This window comes from Leptosomus discolor, chromosome 3 (genome assembly GCF_034619465.1).
Source record: "Leptosomus discolor isolate bLepDis1 chromosome 3, bLepDis1.hap2, whole genome shotgun sequence".
NCBI lineage: Eukaryota > Metazoa > Chordata > Aves > Leptosomiformes > Leptosomidae > Leptosomus > Leptosomus discolor.
Genome location: NC_141393.1, coordinates 81,248,792 through 81,268,452, shown reverse-complemented (window position 1 = coordinate 81,268,452; position 19,661 = coordinate 81,248,792). Strand labels below are relative to the sequence as shown.

Below are 19,661 nucleotides of genomic sequence, written 5' to 3'. Positions count from 1 at the left end.
AAGATCAAAGTAATAGGTTTGGTCTAAAAGGGATTAAAAGGACTTGCATTTTTCCTTGTAAACACCAGCATCTTTGCTGCTGGTGGGGAAATTCTTGAATATTGTAAAAGTTTAATTCAAAGTCTTTTGAAGTTTTGAGTAGGTTAAAGGTGCAATGTATAAGCAAAAAAAATAAAGCCCAGGTTGTGAATGCTAGAGTAGGTTTTGTTTGCTGTAAAGGTAAAAGTTTAGCGAATTCTTTAACATGTTGAACACATGCTCTATCAAACATCAAGTCTTCTTTTAAACTTAATTCTTACTCTGACTTGTGTATTGGAAGGGTGATGGGGGAGGAAGTGGCAAACGTGGGTGGTTAGCAGGTGCAGTGTTTCTTTTTCAAAATTAAAGCATGGTTAAAGGGGCATCATCAACTTGAAATAGGGTCCTTTCACAGAACTGAGATTAATTTCCAGATAGTGTGCCTAGTCCTGTTGCTTGTATTCATTTTGTTTTGAAGACTTGCGTTCTAACTCCTTTTCAGGGGATTTCTCTCCAGTGTAGGATGTAAAAACTGAATGTCCAAGAAACAGCAAGATTAACCGTAAACAAAATAGTGGATCGCAGTTTGGAGAAGTAACACTTGATGTTAAATGAGCTAGGGGAAAAACTAAAACTGAAGAGAATAATAAAAAAAAATAATCCTGACAGAAGTACTAACTTTAAGTTGATGGTGTCCCTTTATCTTGGTTTTATAATCCCAATTCTGATGGTTTTTTTAAGCACAAAGAGTTCAGTGAACGCTTTTCTGCCTGTGCCTCTAGGTGTAACTTACCTTTTAAAATTCTTAAGCATGCCATATTTCTTTGGGAAGCAATTCTTTAATATTAAACCGTACACCTTGTTTGTAGCTTGAAGTGTAGAGAAAGATTATTTTTTACTGGGTCTTTTAAATGCCTAATTGTGTGGTGGTTTTGTTCCAGAAAGTCTACTTTGCAGCATTCTCGAGTACAATAGTTGCCATATTCAAATTTTAGCTCAGATTTGCACATGGCTGCTAGCTAGCATGTAGCATGGTATGAGAAATAGATTCTAATCTTTATGTTTCTCTGCTTGTGAAGCTGAAAAATATTAGGTTCTTAAGCTTGGATGCCATCCTTTCAGAACTCGTTTAGATCTGAAAGTTTTGTGCAGAGTTACAACCAAGTAGCCTTTTTTCTTTCTTGTTTTGCTTTTGAAATTTATCTTTTTAGTCTTTTATGTAATAAAGGAGAATGTAAAGGCTAAACTGCTTACCATATGTAAATGCATTGCACCTTTAATAGATAGACTGTCTGTTTAAAAAAAAAAGTACTTGAAGTTATCCAAGTGCATACTTCATATCAAATTTACATGTGTACAGTGTAAATGTACATGCTAGGTAGTTCTATAACTGTCTCAAATTAACATGGAGATCTTGTGCATGGACTTCTGATGAAAAGTGCCTGTTTTGGTACATTCTGTCTGTCATTTAAAATTTGCTTAAAAAAATCATACTTTTCAGGAGCTATGTGAAGTTATTTTTGTTCTTTTAACTTTGTTAGTGTAATACTAATTCTCTTCTCATGGCTATAGAAATATTTCTGCTTATCCAAGTCACCCATCCAGTCAGTGGGCTCTCTTCTGCCCTTTATCAATCAGATAATTGAGTTACTATTAAGAAGTGTGTTAGCACTTTTGAAAATATTGCAGCTACCTAAATTCTCCCTCTTCAGATTACTCATTTATTCCTTGCCTTCAGAGAGGCAACTTTCATAAACAACTGTCCACAAATGACTGTACAGCATTTTAGAAATAATAGAAAGGTTTAGTCTTTCGACTGAATTTTCATTCCTATTGCCGCCATGGTTTTTGTATCGCACCCTCCAGGCTCAGCTTTTAAGTTCTGAATTTATTGAATTCAATGGAAAGATAAGTAAAAGAAAGATTGAGCTTCCTTCAGTTAATCGCTTTTCCACACTGGTCAACCTTCCTTACTCAGTTTTCAAATCACTGCTAATCGTTTGGCATAAAGAAGCTTTTTTTTTTTTGCTTTTTTCTTTTTTCCCACCTAAATGACTGCTAACTAAAGTGTTGAAAACTGGGTTGGTTACCTCTGTTTATTGCAAAGGGAGAAGTCATTTATCATCTAGAGAATCTGAAGAGGGGAGCCAAGATGTAAGGCTGAGCTATGAACTCTGATAGACGTGTTCATTGTCTGGACCATGGTTCTGAATAAGCAGAAACACAGTTTGTACATACATATTCATTCTACTGGACAAACACCCACAAAGCCATTGCACAACACAACATCAAACTGGGAGCTTAAATTTCCCCTGCATTTTGCTCTAGAACGCAGATTTTGCTTAGTTCAGTTTATTGTACCAAGTAGTTGTTTTATTTCTGTTGGTTTCATATACTAATACCTTTCTCTTGATTTCACAAATTTTCAGCATATGGGAGACTTTGGAGGAATGCACAGACCTGGAATTGTTGTTGACTATCATAACAAACCCAGTCCTGCAGCAGTTGCTGCAAGAGGGATAAAAAGAAAGATGATACCGCAGCCATATAACAAACCTGGTGGGACGTTTATCAAGAAACCCAAAATGACAAAACCTATTTTGAAGCTGAGCCAGAAAAAATCACCTAGTAAGTACAAATGCCAAAATTCTTAAGTTAAAATTACTAAGTTTTTTTTTATTCATTAGGAATTATTTAGTTTTAATATTGAGAAAGAGGGCTGTCTATGCTGTTTTGTTATTCTTCACTTTCTACCTTTGAAGTACTCCACAACAGGTTTTATGAATTTACTCTTCCAACTCTTCTACTGCAAAGATAATTTGCTGAATGAAACTGAATATTTTGGTGTGTTTAAATATGTACTGCTGAAGACTATTTCATTCATCACTTTATAATGATACTTACTGGAGGCAAATTTTCACCATTGAATGTAATTTCAGATTTCAAGTTGCCCTAAGGGACAACACCTGACAAATATTTAAATGTGCCCTTGCATGAGCCTGGGCCCTGCTGTCCAAGTGCTTTGATGGGCACAAAAAGTAGTGCAGCTGAAATAAAGGCATGAGGTGTGGGTGAAAAGGAGAGGGAGACGAACTGAGAAAACAATGAAAATTGTTACAGAATAATTTATGAAAGGCAGAGAGAGATTGCTCTTTCTCGTGAATGAAATGCCGTGATGAAGAGAAGACCTGGAAATACGGTAGATAACTGGAAATATAAATCGCAAAGTTTTAATGACGCTTGGTTTGTTTAGCTTCCCTAAAGATGTCCTACCGCTCCAATAATTTTGATATTGCAAGCAAAGCTGGAGAAATAAAATCACTAATGAGGTTTGAATAAATTACCTTTGAGCGAATGTAAACTTGAGAATTAAGTATTATGAACGGCATGTACAGCAGTCAGACTTTAGGGTTTTGTGCTTGTAATTCTCTCAGTAATTTGGAGCTGCAGTTTTATATGGTTTGGTTTCAAATCGTGCCTGAAAAACGTCTGAAATTAGCTCAGAGCTTGCAAGGTAAATGCACAGACTTGGCAGAAACTTCCACATGAAAATTTCATTTTTCATTTTGTAATTCTAGTTACACTATTGTGTATTGCAAAACTGTTCCCATAACTTTGGGGGCTGTAAAAATTCCAGGCACTGGGTGTATAGAACATGTTCCCTCTGCCTTTTGTGTAGGGAATGTTATTGCTGGACTCGCCAGCTTTGTTGTGATGAAATGGATCTGTAAAATACACATCCAGGCGTATCAAAGACTGGCATCTCAAAGGTCTGCCTCTCAGCTCTTCTTCTTCCAGTACTTTTGTAGCTTCTCCTTTTCTCAACTACCTTCAGGCAAGAGCACTTCTAGTTTATTATCTGTTCCCCCTCACTGATTTCCACAACCCAGGGACCAATATGCTACGTAATATTGAAGCTGAGTAGGTGGCACCTGTAGAATGCACTTTTAATCAGCCCGTCCTCTGGCTCCGAGACTGGGGGGAAGAAACTGTTGAGCGGCTTAACGTAGTTTTCTGAAACTTGACCTGAAGGACGCTCTAAGCAGTACCGTGTAGTTGAAGACTAAGAAGTGGGTGGCAACTACCAGAAAGTTGTACGCGATTGGTGTGCAATGTAGGTGTGAAAATGTAAGTCAAAATTATATTGTCATTTCAGTCTTGTTTTGTGGAGTTAGATATAGGCAGTTGCTTCTAGAGGACTGTTTACTTTATATTCCTAAGGATAACTGGTTTTATGTTTAGTATTATTAGTAAAATATGATAAACTGTAATGCAGACTGTCCTAGCTGCGTAACAAGCTGGAGGTTTGTTTTTTTTTCCCTAAGTATCTTCTTTAAAATGTGTTGACAGTGATAGCACTTTTACATTTTTGTTTTATTTCTTCCTCATTTTCTGTTTATAGACATGAAGTCATCTTTCCAGGATTCTACTATAGAGGTAAAGATTCCCCAAACTGGAAAAGGTTGTGATGCTTTCAGAAGTTTGCACAGTATACCTTAAGATGAATAATTATTAAGCTAGAGTTACAAAAATGAAGTACTTAACTGTATAAGTTTTTCTAAACTTTTTTTTTCTTCACTTTGTCTAAAACTGTCTTTATTTTGGTGGCAGTCCGAAATCCTGATTTTCAGTGAAAGATATAGCTTGGAAAATAAATTTTAAGGTGTATTTGTAGACCCTACCTATTCTTGTAATGCAGAGAGAGCTGTCATGTGGACACTTCTCATGTTGTCATAGGTAGTCAGCTTGAATTCGTACACCTATGGCCTGCTTGGGTGGGTTGAGAAATTTAAGTATGAAATGACAAGGAGATTACTAAACAGCAGTGGGGTAAATTAAAAGAGAACCGGTGTTAATGAGTGTTCTCTGATGGGGTACAAAGATTAGTTCCCACCTACGTGAGGATCAGCTGCAACAATATGTAAGAATGTGATTAGTAAGCGAAGTGTGCGTGTGTATCCTGGTTCCATGGTGCAAGACTGGAATGATATTTTCCTTCTTTTTGAGTGGAGGTATTAACTCAAACTAAGTATTTAAAAGTCTGAATTGGAAGTCAGAATATTGGTGTAGAAGACATAATTTTGATTGTGAAACTAATTCAGGCAGTCTTCCAGGCATTAAGGAGAAATGCATAGCTTGAGGTATTTGTGCACTGAGTCTAACTAGACACTCAGTTCCCTCTCTTCCCTTGTCATACTTGATAAAAGTAGCAAGCAACCGATTCTTGGAAATAAAGTCATTTGCACTGTCTTTTTTTCTGGATTTAGAATGGCATCGTTTTGTGGGGTTTTTTCTTACACAATTTATGGATTTGACTTTAGGAAATTGAAGTGGACACAAGTGGTGCAGTTGTTATATATGAAGACTTTACAAGAGATGCTTATGATCTTGGATACCAGACTTTTGGAGGTAAGCCAGTTTGCTTTGTCAGGTAAGATAATTGTAGGTACTGTATTTGCGTGACCTTGAGTGAATAGATTTAGTAAGCCTGTATGTATGACCTCTAGTTATTGAGTAGCATGTTTGGGTTTTTTTTTTAAGAATTTGTAAATTTAGGCTATGGAGAAGGTGATTGTAACATCTATCCATCGCTTTTGTTCTTTACATGCTTATTGTCTCTCTGCTTTCTAACGGTCTCTGTGTGTTGTTGTTGCTTGACTTGTTTTAATTTTTGTGAAATGAATGTAAAAGGTCTTTTATACTTATTGCCATTCCATTGCTTAAATGATGCTTATCCCACCAGTTCCTCACCCATATCCTATTGTTTATCCCACTAGCTGATCAACCTCACCCTTAAATCCTAGGTGAGTCACTTTTCTAGAAGTGGATTTAGTTAACTCGGAGAGTTGCTCTCAAGAACACGGGGTCTATTTCATGTGCAGTCTTAATGAACCAGTTTAATTGTTTACATAAAAACAATTAAAATGTGTATTACCTGTAGTGATTTCAAGCACAGACACAAAGGAATCCAGTGTTAAGGCTGTTTTTAGTCCCCCTTTCCCTTGTGTGCTGCCCCATTGCGTATGTAGTCTAATCTGATGGTAAGGAGTGCTGGAAGTTTGCAGCCAACTGATTAGAGTTTCTTTTCTTGAAATAGCAGTAAATTTTTTTCTTTATTAAATGGTGTGGGTTTGTAGTTCTTAAAAGTTTGCGCGGCCACACTGAAGGGAAGTGGGAGCCCCGCTGGGGAGTCTCAGTTCATGGGTAGATTCAAGCTTACGTTCCCCAGCTTGTAACAGAGTGATGGGCACTTGATTTTGTGAGCTTGAGGGTCAAGATACAGGCCGTTTCACACCACAAAATGTCACACCAGGTGGTTTTTACAGCAGCAAAACAGGTGATCCTTTGCATGTTTCCAGGTCTTACCATCGTAAGGCACTAAGTGAAGTTTAAATCCTGAGATCAGTAATGGGAGTTGCCTCTCTAGGTGGGTTTTTTGTTTTGTTTTCAAATTTGATTTTAAAAAAGGAAAAAAAAATATTTGGATAGGAGTTTTTTCTCATCTCTAGAGTAATTTTTGAAACTGCTACAGAATGAAAAACCTTGGGGTACTCAGGAACGAAGTGTAAGCTGTTAGTTGGTGGAAATGTTTTCGGTAATTGGTGATGCTTCTAGAGCCACAGAACTTTTTGCAAGTCCTTTTTTTTTTTCTTCTCCTCACTCCACTGCTGAACGTTCTTTTCTGTTGCTACTTGGATGGAGGCAGATTTCATGGAGGCTGACCTCTCTCCTAAGGTTGAACTGCAAAAGAAAACTTAAGTGATCCCCTTTTTTTCTTGCTCTGAAAATACTCGCTTAAATAATACTCTAATTGTTTGTCTTTGTCCATAGGCTTTTAAAGCAGACATAGGAAAGGCAAACATAAGTGCACTTATACAAAAAGTCGATGTCCTTAGGAGTCTTTAATGTTGCAAAACTAATTTCTAGTCACTTATTTGTTTGTGCTCTTACTGACGTGCCAGGTGATAATGTAATGAAGATCTTCTTTGAAGGTTTGGTTGGGTTTTTGTTGTGTGTGGCGGTTTTGTCATTCCCCCCACCCCCCAGCTGGCTTCTCCTTCACTGGTTTATTTCTTCAGCTGAAAGAAAATCTTGGCAGCATTTTTCTGTGAAATCAAACGAAGTCTGGTGGGGAAAAATAATGAAGTTTGTTCAAGTTCAGGTTGGGTACCGTACCTTAATAAAACACTGCCTTGTCTCCTTTTTGCTTTTGCTTTTGGAAACTGCCTCCTCAGCAGAAGAGAATGGCTTTAGATAGGTGTTGGTGGGTGGTTTTGGGGTTGTTTTGTTTTTTTTTAATGTAAGGGGATTGTAGCAATGGTGCTGTAAAAGCATGGAGAGTTCTCCCCATGCACTCCCAGTACCTTTTCCTGATCACTTAACTGAAGAGGCCTTTAATAAATAGACACGCCAGAGTAAGGTTTGCTTTAACTCTGAACGTCCTTAATTTTTTGAGTGTAATCTAGTGTTTGCATTATTAGAAGCAAATGTTTACATTGGTTGTCTTTAGAGGAGGAAAACAAAGCAGAACTTTTATGGCATTTAAATAGGCTGTTGATCCACTTTGGTATAGGGTCTTTCTCTGCGTTTAGAGGTGTTTGTGGAGGACATCAGGAAGTCAAATACTTTTACTGGGGGTATTTTGGCTTATTTTGTGTTGGTATTTTTTGAACGTAATGTTTTGAAATCCTTCTGCTGTTTGTTAAGATGGCAAAGGAGAAGTTAAAAGTGAGGAAGAAGAAAAGCGGCGAATTGAGGCCAGAAGAGAGAAGCAAAGGCGTAGAAGGGAAAAAAACAGTGAAAAATACGGTGATGGATACAGGTTTGTGCTGTAACTTCTGTCTTGTGTGCAGTGTTTTTCTTCCCCTTTATCCTTCTGGAAGAATACGTCGTCTTTCGTGAAAGACCCTTTGAACTGACTTTAGGAAAATAAAATGCAGTGAAGAAATGAGCCAAAAACCCACCACCCTGCAATCCCCCCACCTCCAAAACAACCAAAAAACTAACCCGAAGAAGCAAAAAAACCTCAACCCAAAACTCAGCACCCAAATCTGTGACTCAGAAGACTGAATGTTTCACTGGAGCTGTGCTGTATCAGAAAATACAGTTTCCTAAACCCTTCTCCCCCACAAGGGCATTGGTGCACGCTTGAGAAGCAGCTTAGAATGGCACTGCTTTTGGGGTGTGCATTTCAGTTAAACATATATTCATGGTGACTTAATAAGCTGTTAGAAATTGCCTTTGTTTTGGTTTTATGTGGATGGTGAGCTACTTTGTAGTAAAATTAAGTGGATAGTTCTGTAACTGTTCTTAGGCTTGGCACAGCCAAGCAGGCTGGCGGCCAGCACTGTACAAAACTGTTCTATGTCAGTGCAGTAAATGATCATAGTATTGGTGCCTTGTCCTCATTGTACTGAGGAGGCCGTATTTCCCTATAGAGATTATATAGTTTTTGTACAGAAAATGAGCTGTAAGTGAGTTCTGTTGACTATTGGTAGTTAGGAAATCGTGGACTGGCTTGACTATGAGAAGTACTACAAAAGGTGATGCAAACTTGGGACAGCTGTGATTAGATACGCTCACAGAATAATGTGGCTTTTAAATGGCTAGCTTCTGATTCCAGCAGTTCTCAGCTTCTGCGTAGATAATTCGTTACTCTGAGACTGGCCTGATTTATATTTGATTCTTAGAGCAGTTTATAATGGTAAAATACTGGAATTTTTTTCTTTTTTCCCTGAGGCTTCTTTAAAGAATGCTTTTCCCGTTTCTTTTCTGATTAGGTTTGTCAAGTCCTCGTAGTTTTGGGGAGAGAGGGAAGAATGTTTCTTAAATTGTAGTACTATTTAATGTGTTTCTCTTCATAGAATGGCATTTACTTGCTCGTTTTGCAAATTTCGAACCTTTGAAGAAAAAGAAATCGAGTCACATCTGGAGAGTGCAGCTCACCAGGAAACATTGGATCATATCCAGAAGCAGACCAAATTTGACAAAGTAGTGATGGAATTTCTTCATGTAAGATAATGGTTTTTTGACCTATATAATACTTTCACATTAGGATGTAGTTATAATTTGCCATAGATCTTCAAAATAGACATAACTCATCATCTTTATTCCTTTTGCGGACGACTTTTGACACAGCACATACTACTAAAAGTTGAACCAAAAAACCAGTGTTACTTTTACGATTAAAAGTAGTGCCTGAGAAGTAACAGCAATTAATTGCTACTTATTACAGAGCTATTTGGAGGGATGTTTTAGGTATAGGTTCCTATTGGAAGATAAACAGTTGTACATCCAGTATGTGGTTTTTTTCCCCGATTCTCTGCAGGAGTGTATGGTGAATAAATTCAAGAAGACAGCTATGCGTAAGCAGCAGACAAGTAACCAAACGGAAAATGCTCAAGCTGCTGAAAAAGATATAATGGAAGGTGAGTTATGCTTTTCATGTGAAAGTGCGTACTGTGGAGCTCTCCTTGTCCTTTTGGCCTTTCCTTCCCCTTCAAATTTGGGAAGCAGTTTGGATTAAAATCATGTTTTTACACCTTTTCTTTACTTGGTTGGGATTCCTTGCTTCATTTTTGAAATGATGTAGTATGTAAGGACGGTGGGAGGGAGCAAACCTTATTCGTGTTTGCTCTCCAGGTAGCCTTGTCAGAGAGTAAGATCACATCGTGCTAGTACTTGACAAACAGAATTTAGTGGGCTTTGCCATAGTCTTACTCGGTATCATGCAAGAGGAGTGGCGACAGGTGGATGCAGATGGGTCGAAAGAGAGCACTTAATAAAGCAGTAAGCTGATAACTCAAATATGGCAGGGATCTGGGTAATGGAAGTGGGATAGTTGCTGTGGTTTTGAGGGATATACACTGACAAACGGCGGAGTTTGAACACTTTCTTGGCTACCCCGGCATCTTGGCCTGAATTTTTTTCCCCTTGGTTGCCCTACAGGCAGTTTTCTAGAGTATTTTGAGTGTCCCTGCCTTGCTGTGCCATATCTTTCCACTTTTGTCTTTTGAGGGATTTCCAAAGATGGGCTAGAGCCAGAGGGGACCTCTTTTGAGTACCTCTGCTTTAGGCGATAACTGTGCTGGAATATTGCGGCATTTTTGTGCATTAAATAGTTCAGTTTGGTGAACTGTTTGGTATCATTTTTATTTCCCTCTGTTTAGGCAGGTAGTTATACATCGTAACCTCAGACAGCAAATGTAATTGCGTGGATCTTATATATAGTCTGTGGAGAGAAAAAGATGGAGTATCCAAGTGAAAAACTTCCTCCTTCTGCATTGCTGTCAGAGCGCCCAGTTTTGATGCCTGAATTTGAGTGAATATTCCTGTGGTTCAGTTTGACGTGTTAACAACCAAGAGCTCTAATTTTTTGGTGTAAAAGTGTCAAGCCCCTCTTCCACTTCCCTGGAATAACATATTCTGTGTTAATGAGTTGTTGCATCTTCTTTGGCAGGGGTTACTGCCGATGACCACATGATGAAAGTGGAGACTGTTCACTGCAGTGCTTGCAGCGTGTACGTTCCAGCATTACACAGTTCTGTTCAGCAGCACTTGAAATCTCCTGATCATACGAAAGGAAAACAAGTAAGATATGTAGATATGTCATATTTAAAAAAAAAAAAGGCAAGGGTTATGGTACTTGGTAATTTCCAGGTTCTTGTTGGTATCACCTGTTTTCTAGAAAGCTAGAATGTCCTTGTCACACTCTGTAAACATAACGTCTCCTGAAGTAGCCAGTGCTTAAGCACCCCCAGTTAATGAAATGTTGGTGTGCTTAATAGCTGACAGTAGCAAGTCCTGAGATGGTTGCTAGGAATGACTTTTTTATTTTATGGGATTTTTTTTTTACTGCCATTAAGCATTGGAAAGATTTTGTTATTCAAATTGCAGATTGCAAAACATAATATGTATGTTTCCAGCAAGATAACAAACACGCTATCTTTTTCCTTGGCTGTTGTCTTTTTAATTTGAGGAAAAGTGAAAGCAGTTTAGAATTAGCAGTAGTATGGTATTTAGGTCCCTGTTACAGTTTATAATGATACACTTTTAAGGTGGGTAGAAGGGCTGAAAGAGTAGCGTGAGTGTGTGTGGGGGGGAAAAAATCACAGTTGTCATAGCAAGCAAGACTGCCAAAGTAATGTCTTGTTTGCATATAAGCTCTGTGATGACCGAATATCGTAGAATCGTAGAATGGTTTGGGTTGGAAGGGATCTCAAAAGGTCATCTAATCCAACCCCCCTGCCATGGACAGGGACGTCTTCAACAGCGTGTTAGGCTGTGATGGAGAAGCGTGCGTGTTATCTGTAGATGGGAACAGGTAACTGGTTGTAGGCGGGTTGGGTGGTTGTAGTTCATTATATAAGCAAGACATAAATATATATTTTGATCAAGCTAAAGCAACAAACTATAAATGCTACCAAACTTAATTGAGCTTGTTATGTGGTTTGGACCTAAATGCTAAGAATGAGCATTTCATGCTGCAACATATTCGTTACTTTCCTTAAAAAACCTGACCATGAATTCATATTTGTGTGACAGCTATAGTAGGTGTGTGATAATTATTCACGGTAAAATTTGTTTCCTAGGCCTACAGAGAACAAATAAAAAGGGAGAGTGTTCTTACTGCCACCAGTATCTTGAATAATCCTATAGTCAAGGCACGATACGAGCTGTACGTGAAGGTAAGATGCGAATGGAAAAAAGTCACCTGTAATGTTTGCTCTACCACTATTTCCTCCATGCTGATGGAGTTTAACCTTAGTGCTGGCTTCTGTTTCTGCTGTCGAGGTAGCTCACAGGTTGATTATACTTTTAATGTGTTTTTCCAGTCTTGGATAACTGGCTTTGCAGAAAAAATTGCCACCTTTGGATTTACCAGCTTTTGGTGGGTTTTTACCATTTGTATGTATATCTAGTCAATTTTTAATTACATGATCTTATTTAAAAAAATCAAGCTTTAGGAAAGCATCAGCGGTGTCTTTATACTTAATACTGACTCTGGAGCACAAAACACTTTACAAGTGAGTCAGTCTTTGCGTTCAGAAGCAAAGGCTCCGGCGTGTGGCTTTGTACTAAAGTACAGCGCACGCGCTACTCGGCTACTTCTTATTCCCTAGAATTTCTAGGATTCATGGCAGCATAAGAAAAATTAAAGCTTACAACAGTAGTTGTAGTGATGGGAGAAGTTAAAAGGCGTGGCAGCCTAGGTTGCACATGCGTGGCCTGAGAAACGTGTGAATTTTTTAGCAAAATGTGGGGTTTTTTTGTTCTGGGCCAGCAAAGTAACTTTTTCTGTGGTGCTGTCATTAGCTATTTCTGGTATTACTCTTAGTTGGTTTGTAATTTTGCCTGTGCACAAACAATAGGTTCTTTCAGACAAAGCAGCAGTACCGTGTTGCAGAAATATGATGGGGTGTGAGCCAATGCAGAAGTTACTTGTGATTTAAAATGTCACATTAATCGTGGCCCACGAAATTATGTACGGTTGGATGCGTGAATCACTTTCAGACAACTGTTCCGTCTTTGTTAAGAAAAGGTGGCAAATGACCAGACAGATACCGCGGCCTGGAATACCTGCCTGTATCTCCAGCCGTCTCTGCTGGTGTTCCTTACGGCCTGGTGTGCGTGTGCGCTGTCCCCTACAGCCCTCTAGTGGGGGACTGGTGAAAGGGGGAATGGGAGTTTGCCATTCCTCAGCTGGAAAACTGAGGAAGATAAAATTTGCGAGATTGTCTTTCCAAGAAGACCGCTGACAGTTTGGGAATGCGTTTCCTGGGGTGGATTGAACTGGATGCGCTTTCAGCAGCGCCTGCTCGGTGAGATGTACCTGGCTGCTGGTTATGCAAATCCCTCCCAGCCTTATCCAAACGTATAATCAACTGCAGACTGAAGGTGTCCAGTTTTATTATACAGCATGTGGTGGAGGCATTTGCTGCCTGCAGTCTTCCAGGAGAGTAGGAGATCACTGTTATGGCTGAAAATAGCTCGCTTTGAGATGAAGGGCAGACTGGTTTGGGGAAACACCCCCTCCCACCCCCCCCCAACCAAAAACCACAAACCAAAACCTAAACAAACCCCCCCCAAACCCAGTGTTGTTTTGGAAAGCGATGTCTATGCTGCGTATGCAGCATGGAAGGAGGAAATTCAGAGCAGGGAAGACCCTATGAGGCTGCTGTTGAACCAAGTCACAAAGGCCGGTCATCAACATCACAAGGAGAATGAAACTGCAGGTCAGCAGCTCCTGATTTTTATAATTCGCTGTTGATATAGTTTGACATGAGCAAAAAAGGTGCAAGATTTTTTTTTTTTCCTTTTCTGTTACACTGCTGGATTTCTCTGTGTATATTGGGAAGTTTAATGTGCGGCCTAGAAGAGATGCATATCCCAAATAAAATTGAATTAGGGAAAGCTCTTTGCTGAGGCCAGTACTGCCTTCTAGAACCACACCCTGCTGAGAGTAGTCGTCATCTGTCTCTTTACCACAGCCAGCATTTGGGACCCACCATCCCCTGTTGTGGTTTTGTGTGAAAAAAATCTGCTCAAGTCATTTTGATTGCCCCATGGAGCTCCTGGCTGCTTGGAGGGTGACAATTTAATGTAATTTGGGTTGATGGGCTGGCTGACACCTGCAGCAGGTGATGGATTTTGAGGATATTTGCTGTGTGTTGCGTTGTATGAGAGTTTTCAAGGTTGAAGGCTCTGGCTAGTGTTTGACTGAAAATGAGGGAGTGTATGATGACTTCTGGTCTGCAGTAAGCTAAATGGCAAGCGATAGCAACCGCTATCTTACTTGGGGCACCTTGGCCGCTTGGTTTTGAGTAAAATGCCATTCTGTCTGTGACTTACTCCTCTACCCAGTGCTTAATGGAAAATCTCTTTTTGTCTTTTGATTTACTCTTCTCTCCAACTAGAGACTGCTCCACAGGTGGTTTGCTGGATGTGCAAAAGGAAAGAAAACAAATAGATGCATCCACTTTAAATAAACTTAGAGCTTCAAATGCATTGTTCTACAGACACTGGACTTCCAGTTTTGTTTAACTACATGTTTCTAATTTGTACTGTGAAGAGGAAAGCAGAAAGAAAGTTTTTTGGCTGTAAACATTTTCAAATATTTTTGTATTTAACCATTTAATTATGAAGTCAGTTTGAGATTTTTGAAATTTTACTGCAAAATCTTTGGAAGGAATGGATGCAAACTTGGGAGTATTTACCTGTACAGGCATAGTTGAATCTTTCAGCTGGTTATATCAACTTGGATACATCAGCTGTAGCAAAGGTGTAAAGGTTAAATCAAGCCCCTGGTAATTTTCACTGAGTTAAGCTATTTTTTAAATTTTTTTTTTTTAACATGGTAAAAGTGCCTGTGGTGTCCACAGAAAATGGAAGGATCTGTGTGAAGCTGGGCTGAGAGAATCCCTTGTGTTGTCTGTGGGTTTTTTGTTTGTTTCAAGCCATTTGCAATGAATGTCCCAGCTCCACAGAAGTCTGCTTCAGTAAATTGGGCAATGTGGCTTTAGAAGAGCTCCTGGTGTTTTATGAAGGCTGTGATCTTCGTTACACTCCTGGTCAGTGGCTTGGGTTACGAACAGGAAGGAAAATGCAAAGTTCCGGGTAGGACTTGACAGCAGTTGTTAGTGCCACAGCCGATGATGAGAGCAACAAGAATCATCATGGTGGGAACAGCATTTCTTAAGAGTGGCCTTAGTTTGCTGATGCAGCTTCCTTGGATCTAATAGTATTGGAATAACTGTCGTGTGCCCTGTTCTTCTGCTGGGGCTGTTGTTTTCTGTATTATGTTTTCAGTCGTGAAATCCTGCTTCTGTTCCCTGTGCTGGTGTTTTGGAGCTGGTCTCTGCGTTGTTGGAAATGTCCCCATTTGGTTTCCAGAATAATACTGTACCAGAACTGAGGTTTCCAGTTGTCAGAACATGCCTGAGATCGATTTTACGATCCTAGTGGTGCTGGTGACCATCTCTTACACTATCCTATTCTGTGATTTTTATTTTTTTTCTTCAATTCCTGTATTTGAAAATCCAATTCAGTGCTTACATTGACAGCCTATTGTTTGCATCCTGTCCTTTGCATGCAAGGAACCTTTCCTCTTGATCTCTTGTTTGATATCTTCATCACAGATATTTTAATCAAAGAACCTTTCTCACCTTGGCCATTCTTTTAGAGAGCTCTCTGTTTCCCCAGCGTCAGTCTTCTGTGGTACCCTTGTATGCTTCCAGTGCGCTCTGTATGCTTTTTAGAAGTTATTAATTTCTCCTTGTTCTCCATATGGTAAAGAGAGGGGGAAGGGGGGAAATCCACCACAACCCCCCTGCTGACCGCTCTGAAACAATCATCTTTGAAGTTTTATGGCCTGTAACAAGTCTCTTGATACTAAGGAGGAGAAAAAGCCCATCTTATTTCTCAGGCAAAAAGTTGTCACTTGATGAAGCGATAACTATCTCTAATTTTGGACCGTTTAGAACTTCCTAGATAGGATGATGGCTCTGAATAAAAGCTGCTTGGGTGTTGCTCAAGAGAAGCATCACAGAGGTTGACATTTTCTATCGCTATATCCCAGGACTGTTTGACCACGGGTATTACTGAAGGCATTCTAAAGTTTACCAGGTTAGGCAGGCAGACTTTGGTATCTTTTTGGGTCAGGTTTGGAAGACCTGTTATAAATAGGTATGGAGAGTGGTTTCTGGGGATATTTGAATCCTGAAGCTTTGGCTGTGAGTACCCATTCACAATCTTAAGCATTCTCTGCAATTGAAATATTCTAGAGACAAGGAACACCAAGAATGCATCTCTCGGGAATAAACTGCTTATAGGCTTGTGTTTTTATGCTCTGTAGGCATCGTAAAGTCTTCCTGCAGCAGTTCAGTGGTGTGCCTGTGTTCTTGTTTTCTGGGGTTTTTTTTTGTTTTGTTTTTTAAAGCCGTCTGGGAAGATGGGACCAGTGTGGCTGTCAGAATCACCTAGCATCAAAATTGTCTCTGCATGCTGTGCTGGATGCCTCTGCTGCTACATCCCTGGGAAAGAGCACAGTCGTTAGGATCTTCCCCTTGAGGGCAGCAACTTTTTCCTTAGTTTGAGAACTTGAAAAATGCATTTTTCTCTGGAAAAGAGAGTCGTGGAAGGCAACTTAATTTTTTTTGTTGTTGTTGCTGTTATTATATAGAGATCTGTTCAGCCAGAAGTAGAGTGCTGAATCCAGTTCTTCTAGGTTAGCCAGGAGCGACGTGCTGTCTCCACAGGAATGAAGTGCAACAACTTTCTGTAGCTTGTCCTCAAGAATCAGGAACAGTCAGCAGCTGCCTGCAGGAGTGTGGCAGTGGTCCTTTTAGAAGTGCCTTCTTTAGCTGCAATTCATCCTTATGCCTAGCCTAGGCCTGACAGGGTTTTAATCTTTCCTCTTGGGTCAGACCTATAAAAGGGCTTCTGATATCCTTGTGAATCCTTTACAGAGGAAGACCACCTTTTGTTTTCTTTTGCGAGGAAACAATGCTCTCTATTAGGCCATTTGAAACTCCTAATATACCCGTCTTCCCTCAGTAGTGCCCACTGATGAGCATGTATATGAAGCCAACCAGGTGTATTCTTAGTAATTAGCTTGTTTCTGTCTTAGGAAATCGGTGGTCCTGTACCCAGATGTGATTGAGAATAAGGAAATGTAAGGAAAAGGGCAGTCAGGAGGTCTTTTGTACTTTTGGTCCCCCCCCAAAAACGTAGATGAGTACAATTTTAGGGAGTTGCAATAATCCTTGTTGAATTAAGGTGTAGATGCTTACTCTTTTTATCTCACAATGCTTTCCATTGATGTTGGAATTGAATTGGTTTGAGCACTGGCTTTTCTGTATTTTTTTTTTTTTCATGAAACAGTTTACTGAGCTAATAAATACTTTTGCTATTTCAATGTTGGACGTCGTTATCTATTCAGTAAATACTCCTTGGTGTTCTGTAGCCCCATGGTGCTTGACAGCACTAGTGGGTCGTCTAAAAGTGATATGAATTTTAACTGAGATATGTGGGGTTTTCTTGGTTTCGTAGGGCTCAGGTAAGTTATGATCCCAGCTTTCTATGTACTTGACCCTTACCTGTGAGAATCTACTTCTAAAAAAGCCAAATGTGGTATCTTAAGGAAGTTTAAAAACTACCTTATTCGTGAGTTTGTGGCAACTGTGTCTTTGGTTAGGCTGTGAGTTGTTTGGCCTCAACAAATGTTATCATCTACGTGCTGCAGGCAGGCCGTTGCAAAGTGTGTGCGTAGGATTATCTTGGGACTTGGAATAACATGGTCTTGGAGAATTCTGCTTTCTTTGGGTTACTCTTTAAATGAGACTTATGATTTTTTCTTGATTTGAGAATAACAATGAAGCCAAGATACCGTTCAGTGGCGTTTGGTAAATGCTTTTATGGCTTTCCAATTTTTCAGTAATTTGTAGGTCACCTGGAAGACCCTACCTGAAAAATGTAACTGAAGTAAAAATATTTAAGCAAAAGAGACAAGGGGCCTAGTACTCAATATCTCCTTTGGATCATCTTTTAAACAGTATTCCTGAAATCCCAGTCCTGGTGTAGTTAGTGATGGGTGTCATGAGTTCGCATCAGACTTGCTCTGTCAGGCATTCGAATGTGAAAGGAGCTTTGGCAAAGAAACTCCTGGTACTTCATGTTGTTATTCTTGATTGTCTGTTGACGATTTGTAGTTCTTAAATGTCTGAAACAAGTGAAAGCCGAGATACTTCTTGTACTGAATTACTTTACAAAATAGAGAAGACTTGAAACTAGAATGCCAACATAATTAAAATCCTGTCTGAGAAATCTGCTTGATAACTTTTCTAGGTCAGCAATGGAATGAATTTCAGGCTAGTCCATGTAATTAATTCTAGATTTTCACTTACTGGGGAGGTTGCCTTTTTGATAGAATTATTCAGAGAGTAAAGTCTGTAAATAAGGAAAAACAGAACAAAACTGTTTTGTTTGGATTTGGTTTTAATTGGGGAGAAAAAGGAAGCAGCTGTAGTTCTTAATAAAAACATGTTGAAACTTAACAGTGTAATTTTAATTTGCTGAATGCTGAAGTACAGCTGAAGTTTGTGTGTAGCATACTTTGGCTTTTTCTCAATGCCATTTCTACTTTCATTAAAACAGTTTGTTGAATCCTAATTTCCAGTGTACATAAAAACGAGGTGTTGCTAATTTTAAATCACATCTGTTTCAATTTTCTCGCAAGAAACCCCCAAACGGCTATTAAAGCTGTATAAAATACCATAGCATTTCTTAGTGGCTGCCCTTTTCATTCACTGAAATGATGAGTGTTATTTTACTTTATATTTGAAATGAATATCAAAGTGTTTGTTTTCCATCTTCTGCTTCAGGGTGAAAATCCTTTTGAAATTAATGATCAGGCTCAGGAGCAGCAGACGGAAGAAGAGGACAAAGCCGATGAGCCAGTTGAGGGTGAGGAAGAGGAGGAAGAAGAAGAGGAAGAAGAAACTGAAGAACAAACTGACTTCACTTTAGACCACACTGAAGATAACTAAGTGCAAGAAAAGGAAAATATATTGGGGGGGGGGGGCCAAAAACCAGCTTTTTATTTCTGCTCTGAAGTGGCTAAGACTTCTTACTAGTCTCAAATGAAGTTGTTGAAGATTCCCCACCATATGCATGCATTCCATTCCATGGAGAACTTGTTTATATAATTCCTCTGTGTTTCTGATTTGTTTAAAATGAGATTAAGACTTATTTTAGTTGAGCTTTTTATAGAAAACTGTTAAAGCTGATTAAAACATTGTGTTGTATATTTTTTTAAGCATCCTATTTTTTTGGTGTGTGTATTGAAAGTTGGATATAATAATAATTTTTGGTCTAATCAGTTGAAAAGAAAGGCGGGTCTGTGGGGTAAATATATTAAATGCTGTACAGCATAAGCGTATCGTATTTACCTCTTAGTACAGAATGAGAAACTTCAAAAATTGTGCTGTTGAGTGTGGCTGTTTTGGGGACTGCATTGCACTCTGTATAATAGAGTATGTGTTATAATATGCCTTGTAGCTTTTTGTGATAAGATGTACCAGTTTGTAGCAATAAAATACTTAAGAAATGTTACTGTTTAAAGTGTCTATAGTTAAGTATTTCAAGTATTTCCCTATGCTGACTACCAAATCGCTTTCAGATCAAGTCTTGATTTGATATTATGATTGAAATGATTTAAGGTTTGTAGTTACATCTTAATGACTCTTGTTATTTCTTGCTGATTTTTGATTCAGACTCCACTTAGCAGCACAGATAAGCACTTTAGCCTTCATAGTGTGCCTAGGAGAAGCATGCTTTCAGTATATGTGCACGCTGGGCACTGTTTTCTAACTTAAAAATTATATATGAGTACACTAGTCTTTTTTTTCCACAGTTCTTTCTAATCTAGCTGTTGACTAACGAGCACTGGAAATGTCTGATTTAACTATTTCTGAGTACAGCTAAGTAATTTGCATCGTTTTTCCTTAAATGTGGTAACTTGAAAGAAGTAACTGTACAATCACCTGTGGTCATTACGGGGAACTCTTTTCAAAATCTCATCATACGTGTAATTTATGCACCTTTCTGGTGCAGAACCTCCGTGTTACTTCTCTGTATACAGACGG

General features: G+C 39.0%; 1 protein-coding gene across 1 annotated transcript in view; it reads left to right on the top strand.

Annotated features, from left to right (window-relative positions):
- ZNF326 (zinc finger protein 326) overlaps nt 1-19,128 on the top strand; it is a 28,970-nt gene extending 9,842 nt beyond the window's left edge. The window contains exons 5-13 of the mRNA XM_086463530.1: nt 2,448-2,646; nt 4,421-4,455; nt 5,340-5,427; nt 7,726-7,840; nt 8,883-9,030; nt 9,347-9,446; nt 10,478-10,608; nt 11,610-11,705; nt 18,399-19,128. Coding sequence (XP_086319656.1) covers nt 2,448-2,646; nt 4,421-4,455; nt 5,340-5,427; nt 7,726-7,840; nt 8,883-9,030; nt 9,347-9,446; nt 10,478-10,608; nt 11,610-11,705; nt 18,399-18,563 — 1,077 coding nt within the window. The 3' untranslated portion in view covers nt 18,564-19,128. The remainder of the gene's footprint in view (nt 1-2,447; nt 2,647-4,420; nt 4,456-5,339; nt 5,428-7,725; nt 7,841-8,882; nt 9,031-9,346; nt 9,447-10,477; nt 10,609-11,609; nt 11,706-18,398) is intronic.
- Nucleotides 19,129-19,661: the final 533 nt, after the last annotated feature.